The sequence below is a fragment of the Bubalus kerabau genome, chromosome 12 (assembly GCF_029407905.1).
Source record: "Bubalus kerabau isolate K-KA32 ecotype Philippines breed swamp buffalo chromosome 12, PCC_UOA_SB_1v2, whole genome shotgun sequence".
Classification (NCBI taxonomy): Eukaryota; Metazoa; Chordata; class Mammalia; order Artiodactyla; family Bovidae; genus Bubalus; species Bubalus kerabau.
This window is the reverse complement of record NC_073635.1, coordinates 88,331,126-88,341,251: the sequence shown is the minus strand read 5'-3', so window position 1 is coordinate 88,341,251 and position 10,126 is coordinate 88,331,126. Positions and strand designations below refer to the sequence as shown.

At 43.5% G+C, this 10,126-nt stretch overlaps 1 protein-coding gene across 1 annotated transcript in view; it reads right to left on the bottom strand.

Moving 5' to 3' along the window:
* Positions 1 to 567: 567 nt before the first annotated feature.
* MYO16 (myosin XVI) overlaps positions 568 to 10,126 on the bottom strand; it is a 518,261-nt gene continuing 508,702 nt past the window's right edge. Inside the window, exon 35 of the mRNA XM_055543007.1 lies at positions 568 to 1,809. Within this exon, the coding sequence (XP_055398982.1) occupies positions 1,600 to 1,809 (210 nt within the window). The 3' untranslated portion in view covers positions 568 to 1,599. The remainder of the gene's footprint in view (positions 1,810 to 10,126) is intronic.

Below are 10,126 nucleotides of genomic sequence, written 5' to 3'. Positions count from 1 at the left end.
CCTCCACTCAGTGTGCAATCTGTGAGGACACGCACTGTCTTTCAAGGGAAGGCCTCTCCTCATGTACTTGCCTATTATTACTCCCATATAATCAACATACTATGCCTACAACTGAAGTATGTCTATATAGTAGTTTTATATGAATAACCATAAAAATCTCTTAAACCAGGGCACTTCCCTGGTGGTCCAGTGGTTAAGACTTGACCTTCCCACACAGGGGGTGCTGTTTTGATCCCGGGTTGGGGAGTTAACATTCCACATGCCCTAGGGGCAACACCACGCCCCTCCCCCCACCCAGAAAAACAAACATAAAACAGAAACAGTATTGCAAGAAATTCAATGAAGACTTTTAAAACTGTCCACATCAAAAAACCTGTAACACAAACAAACCAAAAATCCATTGATTCTGAAGTTTGCAAGATGCTGTGAGAAGAATGCAGGAAGGGAGGTCTCCTTGCCCCCGCAGATCAGGAAGCAAAAGCAACCGTGGAAAACGACGACAGCACATTCACCACACCGCGGGAGAACAGAGTTGCACCCTTTTATTGGCACAATAACTTGGCAAAGGCTGGTATGAATAAAAAGTTCCAAGGTGCAAGACACGCCAGTCCCAGCCCAGCAGAAGCGCACGGAGGAGCAAGGCGGGCGCATCACCACAGGGGCGGGGTCTAGCAGGGGTGAGCGGGCAGCGGAGCTCGGAGAGGACCAGAGTCTTGCGCCGCATCACTGCTCAGACCAGCCATCTCAGCCCACTTGCCGGTACCGTGGAGACCTTTGAACGGCTGTGTCCCCTGCATACCCCCTCAGCCACGATTCTGAAGCCGCACTCATTAAAGGAGGGTGCATCATTTCCTGTAATCCCTACTTAAGTCAGAGGATGAGATTTCAATAAAAGGCTCACCATCCATGTGCCCGGAACACAGGGCAAGGGAAGGAACCGTCTCCCGATCAATGAATGAAACAGAAGACATCGGACTCGAGCTGTAAGTCGACAGAGCTTGCCACGGCGAAGCTCAAACAATGACAAGATCCCAGGAATTTCAGGTACTTTACATCAAAAAAAAAAAAAAAGTAGGAAAAAAAGTTCTAGAAATGATTTTTTAAAATCTGTATTTTGAAGAAAGGGAGCACCACCCATGGCATAAAATTATAAAATACAGTAACAAACATGTAAATCATTATCAGGATTGTAATTCCCATAAAACACAAACACCTACAGAGAAATAAAGCCTATGTCCTGGAGAGTGCATGAGAGGCAAATGACTGGGGGACAAGAAACACGCGGCGGGACCTATGAACACAGGTGTGCGGTGCGGGGGCGCCCTCTGCACCAGCCTCCCCTGTGGTCCATGCTGGGCCTGGCCTTTCCGTCACCACCTCGGGGTAGCACGGCCCGGGGACCACGGAGTCTGGAGGCCCGAGTGTATCCCCACAGAACGGGCGAGAGCGCGCGCACACACACAGGGAACCGCGAGCATTTGACCGGGCTGTCTGTGCTTTTGTGTGGCTGTGCAGAGAGCTCCCGGCGTGTGTCGGGGCAGCCTCTGTCCGTGAGCTTGGCACCCTCGGGCGGCCACCCCGCGAGTCTCCAGCGGGCCGTCACAGGGTGGAGTCCCAGAACTCAGGGGGCAGCCTGCGGCAGGGGGCCCCCTCGGGCTTCCTGCACGGAGGTGGGGGAGGCGCCCGGGGCTCCCCGGGGGGCAGGATCCGGGGCCAGTCCCCCCGCTCCTCGCAGAGTCTCCGTCTCCAGTCCAGGAGCTCCCGCAGGGCCACGCTCTCGTTCTCCGACAGCCTCAGCTGGTGGATAACCTGGGGGAGGAACGCAGGAAGAAAGAGGAGCGTCAGACACCGCGCAAGAGTGAGACGGAGGGCAGGGTCAGCGTCACACGCCGGGGCTCCGCTGGCTGGGAAGAGATTTTGAGAGCCCCCCGAGACCATCCCAGCACCGCTGCCCTGGGAAGTGGCATCCTACGGAGAAGCTGACCTCTAAACAGCAACCTGGAAGCCAGAAAGCAATGCATCACAGGTTCAAGTACAGAAAGAAATTCAACCTCGGATTCTAGACTCAATACAAATGTCCCTCAAAACTGAAGGTGAAATAAAAAATGTTTTTGGACAAACGAGAACTAGGAAGTTTCGCTATCACAAGTCTTGCCTATTGTGTGAACTTTAACAAAACAGGCAAGATGAAAACAAATGGAAATTCAAGAGAGAAGGGAGGAGCCTGGAATTGAATACATGGGTAAACGTAATTCTGTGTTGGGATGTTAGACTTTAAGTTGTACGTAGAACAATGCACCAACAATGGCTGCAAAAGTCAGGAGGGGCCACGTGGAGCTCAGAGGCTCCGAGGTTCTAGCAGTATTAGGAAAAAGACAAAATTAAAGCAATTTAAGATGAAATTAGGGTTTCCCTGGTGGCTCAGTGGTAAAGAATCCACCTGTAATGAGGGTTTGATCCTTGGGTCAGGAAGATCCCCTGGAGGAGGGCATGGCAACCCACTCCAGTATTGTTGCCTGGAGAATCCCATGGACAGAGGAGCCTGGTGGGCTACAGTCCGTGGGGTCGCAAGAGTCAGAAAAACAACAACGATGATGAAATAAATGAAGATTCATGCTTTATTTCCTAGTGAATGTACAAAAAGAATAATGATAGAATGTGTAATTAACAAATTAATATGAAATAATAAATTTCAATTAACTTAAAAGAAAGTAAGGTGCAATATATATATGCAGAAAATATATATGTGTGTATATGAATACATATATACAGGAGAAGCTATATATATATCTAGGTGAACGTTATATACATAGGTGAACGTATATGTGGACATATAGGTGAATATATATCTAGGTGAACATATATATAAATGAAGGCCAAGTCCTCATGAAACGGAGTTGAGCAGAACAGGATCCAAATCCCCACCCAGCAGCTGGGGCTGCTCCTCCTCTGCTGCTGGCTGGCGTGTGCTGTGCTTGCTTCCACGCTGGTGTGACCACACACCCCTCCTCCTATCGAGCACAAAATACCTCCATTCTATAGCTCATCTCCATGCGAAACTCTTTTCAGCAGCTTTTCATAATGACCACAAATACAGACGAGCTGGGCGAGGTGTGACCCTTGGCCGAGACCTTCCTAACAGGGAAGACCGGGAGACTGAGTCACTCCAGGCACACCCTGACCTGCAGACAGTGGCTTGCAGCGGCTGCTGATCTGAATGAGGCTTGTGGGGAGGGATTTTGACAAAAAATGTCCTAAATCCCCTGAGTCATTGCTTCACTGCGGGAAAAAAAAAAGCTCTCTACCCTTTCAAAGCTTCTCAACGTTTACTAAAAATATCTGAATTCCCAAGCACATTATAAAAGGTGAAACCTATACACACAAGGCATTAGAAAGCACTTTCTTAACGAGTATATCGATGTCTTGAATAATGTAGCGGGTACAGAAGAACACCATCTTTGAATCAACCACCAAGAGCTTTCTATGCTTCCTTGATAAGCAAAAAATCTGACTGATGTTTGCAATAATCAACTAATGCTCAGAATAAACCCTCTTATTGAGAGATCCCATGAAACTTGATTCTGTATCACAGAGATTAATAGGTATTGAGTAAAATCTAATAGGTATAGAAAGTTGCCAGAATGGCATAAATGGGATACTAAAATATTAACATTATTGATCTTCATTTTAAAAAAACACACACAACAAATCTTCACAGGTTATATCTTACACGAAGGTTAAGATTCCGTGTAAGGACAAGTGACGGGTCACTACTCTCAACACAGTGAAGTTCAGAGGGCGTTTTAAAACGATGACCCGAGAGGCAAGAAACAGACGATCAGAAGGTGAGGACGGGGCGCCCTGCCTGATGATCCCGAACCTGATTTATTTAGATTTATTAAATGTATCAGGCTATGAGGCACAAAGGCTGTATTTGTCACAGTGAAGGAGCTTTAATATTTTAGAATAGCGAGCACATGCAACTATGAATGTTTTTTAATAACTGTGAATGTTATTTAAATGGTGGTCAAGCAATAGGTGAAGAATAAAAAGTATCTGCAATGTTATCCAGCACGGTAAAAACATCTAAATCACTTTTATCATTCTTTAAATTTCATGCCCTATTGGTAGTAACAAAAACTCTTACAACTTCTCTTACCATTATTTGATATTTCACAAGTAACATCATTAATGATACAGAATAATACATGTATTATCATTACAAAGCCAATAATGGCTTTGTAAAATTTTGGCTTCAGTGTTGAAAGGGAACCATTTCTTTCCAGGAGGAGAAGTGACCCTGGGGGTTAAGGATGTTGATGTTTCTGGGAACCTGGAGTCAGCTGGCATCACCCCAGGCCTCACTGATCCTGACATGTGGAGGATAAAGGATGGCATATTGGTGTCCTTTAAATATCTTCTCATTGCTGTAAAAGACATATCTCCAACCCACGCCACCACTTCAGACAGCTACTTCCTTACTTATTTTCTTATCTGGCATGTTTTATAGAATAGTGTTTGCACAGAAAATCATTCTCTTTCCCAGAACCGGAAGGTAAGAGTTGTAGCTGTGGAAGTAAGAACGGTTCCACACCCAGTGATCTCTGCGTTCCACATGGCACCACCTCTGGGCTGCATGAAAATGACCAACGCCCTGTTTTTAAGGAAACTTCTAGACACGTCAGTCACGTAAGCGTCTTAACACGCTGCATGTGGCGTGGAGACGGAGGAGTCAACAAGAGTTTGACTCTTGTTATTAAGTTTTCCTTTCTTTGTTTTTACCATTTACCTGGGAAAAGGGGGTCTATGAAGGAAGGTCTGGAGAGACTTCACAGAGGTGGGAACTTTCAGTCTGAATTTTGAAGAAACGAGAGGGGCATCAGTAGAACAGGGGAAGAAAAGACTGGGGGGGGGGGCATTTTCACACGGCCGATGCAGACAAGCGCCAGTTATGACGCTGAACGTCCTTCTCTAACGGAGTCACAAATCCACGGGGATTTGGACTCGGGTATGAGCAGGGATGTGATGGTTGACAAACCAGGACTCTGCAGCCAAGGCGTCTGGACTGGAATCCTGAATCTGCTGCCTGATGACTGTGTAACCTGGAGCAAGTGAGTTGGCTTCCTCATCTGTAAGTGGATTCCAGTAATCACACCTCAAAAGGACAGGTGTGGGCTACTCCAGTGCCCTAAAAATGTAATGAGCGCTCTGTGAATGTGAGCTGTTATGACTGTGTCATTGCTACCAATAACTGCTTGACTTGAGAAAATCCCTAAACCTTCTGGTTTATGGTTATCCTCAGGACTCAGTCAGATAATGTTACATGAAAATAATTTGTGGCCCAGCTCAAACGGTAAAGACTCTGCCTGCAATGTAGGACCCAGGTATGATTCTTGGGTCAGGAAGATCCCCTGGAGAAGGGAACGGCAACCCACTCCAGTGTTCTTGCAGGGAGAATCCCATGGACAGAGGAGGGTGGCGGGCTACAGTCCGTGGGGATGCAGAATTGGACAGAACTGCGTGATTAACAAGGAAAACAGTATAAAATAGTCCTCTCCTTTGTTATTCATAAGATCTCAAAATAAGAGTAACACGCTGGATTTATAACATAACTGTGACATACAGGGCTCTAAACTGACACATGAATGATCACATTCTGAAGCCATTTCCCTGTGGGCTGGGATCCTCATCCTTGAACAAAATCTCTTCGTTTCAGCAGGTTTTTCAGAAGATTTCTTCACTGAAACAAATCCTTAGAAAATAGTGACACTAATAACTTTATACAGGGAACAGATGGTTGCTAGACTTAACATGGTGATCCTTTCCTAATATATGCAAATAGCAAATAATTACCCCTGACACTAACGCAGTATAGTAAGTCAACTGCATTTCAGGTAAAGGCAAAAAAAAACACCACTGGGAGACACTGGGTTCTCTCCAGTCTTTCTGACAACTGCATGCGAATCTAAAATTCCCAGCTAAAATTTCAACAGGAAAAAAAAAAAGAAAATAGTGTTAACTAAGACACTGGTGAATAGGACCTGGAGAGTTTGGTATAGGGGGTTAGAAATAATGTTTTCTTCCAATTTTTGAGAAAATCTTGCTGATTAGGTATTTAAACGTTTAAGACATGAATCGAGACTCAATCCCCCCACCCCCAACTCCAGAATTATAAACTGTTTTGTGTCTTCTAATGTCTTCCCTGGTGGCTCAGTGGTAAAGAATCTGCCTGCCAATGCAGGAGACAAGGGTTTGATCCCTGGGTCAGGAAGATCCCCTGGAGAAGGAAATGGCAACCCTCTTCAGTACTCTTGCTTGGGAAATCCCATGGACAGAGGAGCCTGGCGGGCTACAGTCCACGGGGTCACAAAAGAGTTGGACACGACTGAGCGACTAAAACGAACAACAGACACAAGGCTACGTTTGTGCGTTTGTGTACACACAATCGTGTTTGACGCTTTGCGACCCCATGGACTGTAGCCCACCAGGCTGCTCTATCCATGAAATTTTCTAAGCAAGAACACCGCAGTGGGTTACCATTTCCTTCTGCAGCGGATCTTCTACACCCTGGAATCGAACCTGTGTCTCTTGGGTCTCCTGAATTGTCAGGCAGGTTCACTACCAGCTGAGCCATCAGCAAAGCAACAAAGAATGTATCAGTTCAGTTAGCTCAGTGGCTCAGTCATGTCCGATTCTTTGTGACCCTATGGATTGCAGCACACCAGGCCTCCCTGTCCATCACCAACTCCCGGAGCCTATTTAAACTTATGTCCATTGAGTTGGTGATGCCATCCAACCATCTCATCCTCTGTTGTCCCCTTCTCCTCCTGCCTTCAATCTTTCCCAGCATCATGGTCTTTTCCAAGGAGTCAGCTCTTCACATCAGGTGGCCAAAGTACTGGAGTTTCAGCTTCAATATCAGTCCTTCCAATGAATATTCTGGACTGATTTCCTTTAGGATGGACTGGTTGGATCTCCTTGGAGTCCAAGGGACTCTCAAGAGTCTTCCCCAACACCACAGTTCAAAAGCATCAATTCTTTGGTGCTCAGCTTTCTTTATAGTCCAACTCTCACATCCATACATGATTACTAGAAAAACCATAGCCTTAACAAGATGGACCTTTGTTGGCAAAGTAATGTCTCTGCTTTTTAATATGCTATCTAGGTTGGTCTTAACTTTCCTTCCAAGGAGCAAGCATCTTTTAATTTCATGGCTGCAGTCACCATCTGCAGTGATTTTGGAGTCCCAAAAAATAAAGTCTGCCACTGTGTCCACTCTTTCCCCATCTATTTGCCATGAAGTGATGGGACCAGATGCCATGATCTTAGTTTCCTGAATGTTGAACTATAAGCCAACTTTTTCACTCTCCTCTTTCACTTTCATCAAGAGGCTCTTTAGTTCTTCTTTGCTTTCTATCATCAGGGTGGTGTCATCTGCATATCTGAGGTTATTAATATTTCTCCCAGCAATCTTGATTCCAGCTTGTGCTTCTTCCAGCCCAGCGTTTCTTATGAGGTACTCTGCATATAAGTTAAATAAGCAGGGTGACAATATACAGCCTTGACGTACTCCTTTTTCTATTTGGAACCAGTCTGTTGTTCCATGTCCAGTTCTAACTGTTGCTTCCTGACCTGCATACAGATTTCTCAAGAGGCAGGTCAGGTGGTCTGGAATTCCCATCTCTTTCAGAATTTTCCACACTTTATTGTGATCCACACAGTCAAAGGCTTTGGCAGAGTAAATAAATAAAGCAGAAATAGATGTTTGTCTGGAACTCTCTTGCTTTTTCAGTGATCCAGTGGATGTTGGCAATTTGGTCTCTGGTTCCTCTGCCTTTTCTAAAACCAGCTTGAACATCTGGAAGTTCACGGTTCACGTATTTTTGAAGTCTGACTTGGAGAATTTTGAGCATTCTTTTACTAGCGTGTGAGATGAGTTCAATTGTGCAGTAGTTTGAGCCTTCTTTGGCATTGCCTTTCTTTGGGATTGGAATGAAAACTGACCTTTTCCAGTCCTGTGGCCACTCCTGAGTTTTCCAAATTTGCTGGCATATTGAGTGCAGCACTTTCATGGCATCGTCTTCTAGGATTTGAAATAGCTCAACTGGAATTCCATCACCTCCACTAGCTTTGTTCATAGTGATGCTTTCTAAGGCCCACTTGACTTCATATTCCAGGATGTCTGGCTCCAGGTGAGTGATCACACCATCGTGATTATCTGGGTCATGAAGATCTTTTTTGTATAATTCTTCTGTGTATTCTTGCCACCTCTTCTTAATATCTTCTGCTTCTGTTAGGTCCCTACCATTTGTGTCCTTTATTGTGCCCATTTTTGTATAGCAGATACCAATTAGATATGAATACGGAATGTAAGTGATATAAAGACTGACTTCTTGCAAGTTTTTGCATCCCTAAGTAGGAGATTTATAATTTGTTCACTTACTGTCAAGGGTTAAAAAATCCCACAAAATCTCTCACAACCCAGAGGGAAACACAACATGATGTAAAGGCTTAATGAGATTTATTACATATATATCTACTTACTAATTTTTAATGGTTTTCTATTGTGTCATTAACAGAGTCCTGTGACATGAACTAATTACAAAATGAGATTCAAATTTTCTTCACTTCCTGTGGCTATGCATTTTTATGAATAATATTAATAAATGTAAATTAATAATTTGCTGCTGATTTTTACCTTAAGTCTTCCCCTTCTAGGATAAAAATAACCTTTGTTAAATAATTCATATGTAAAATCATGTTGCTGTTCATTTGTCACAGAATTGATTTTCCTATTGACTGTTCACCCAAAGGTGAAAAGAGGCATTTACTGACATTTATGGAAATTAAGAGAAGGAAGCGGCTTGGCTGACTGAATACTGAATATTAGCGTTTCAAATGCAAATCCCATTTCCACTCATGCTAACAAGATGTTGGAGGAAAAAAACAATACAGAATGAAATTCAAAAATCAGTTTGTAAAACCAAAGTTTACCTAAATAGACCCCAATGATATAGCTTAAAATGAAATGCCCTTTAGAAAGTCTTTGATTAAAGGGGTGTATATCTCCATACATTTTGAAAAAATTAAAAAAAAAAGATCTGAAATCGAAACAGCATTTCTCCTTTAGGCAGACAAAGAGTTGATCCTTCTTAATTCAGAAATAGTCATTTATACAGCAATCCAATTAAGTTCATTCTTGCTATCTTGTTTCCTGTTTTTGCCTAAGGGTTAAAAAAGGGAAAACAACTCTTCCAAGGAAAAAATTCTATTGGAAATAAGAGTGTGTCTGGACAGCAGGCGGTGAGGGAACAGAGGACTTTAACTTTTTACCTTAGTCGTGCATGTTGACTTCTTAAAAAAATTAACCACTCTCCTTTACTTTTATAATAAGTAATATTATATTCGGAGAAGGCGCTGGCACCCACTCCAGTACTCTTGCCTGGCAAATCCCAAGGACGGAAGAGCCTGGTAGGCTGCAGCCCATGGGGTCGCTGAGGGTCGGACACGACTGAAGCGACTTAGTAGTAGTAGTAGTAATATTGTATTGGAGCACACTTAATATAATTTAAACAGACATTTATTTGCATTTTGCAGCTGATTTTAAATTCATAGCTAAGAATAAAAGTGGACTCTGATGACCAGATGCATGTTTTGTTCCTACTGATGGAAAGTCATGAAATAGAAATTTATGACTATACATCTCATGATATAATTAATCTGTGACATTTCAGAATATGGATTTTATATGGGCTCTAGTCTCTTACCTCAATTCATTGAAAAAACATGGCAGCACCAGTATAACTGACTAGAGGATTGTAGCAAAAATGAATAACATCTATTTCGCACACATTTACAGTAATGGCATAGAGTAATGGGTTCAAGCACTGAGAACACACGGAAAACCATAAATCCGTGTTATTGGAAGCATAGAAAGTAAGAGTCTACAATTCCTTTAAAAATATTTGTCCTGGGATTATATGGGAGACTCACTGCAAGGCCCAGGAGGTATTATTAAAGACAAACAATCTATTGGATTTTCTCTCCAAAGGACGTCTGTTTATATACTTGGCTTGTTCAAAAATCTTCAAAGCCGCTGCCTTTCCCTAGCCTAAACAGCCAAGTG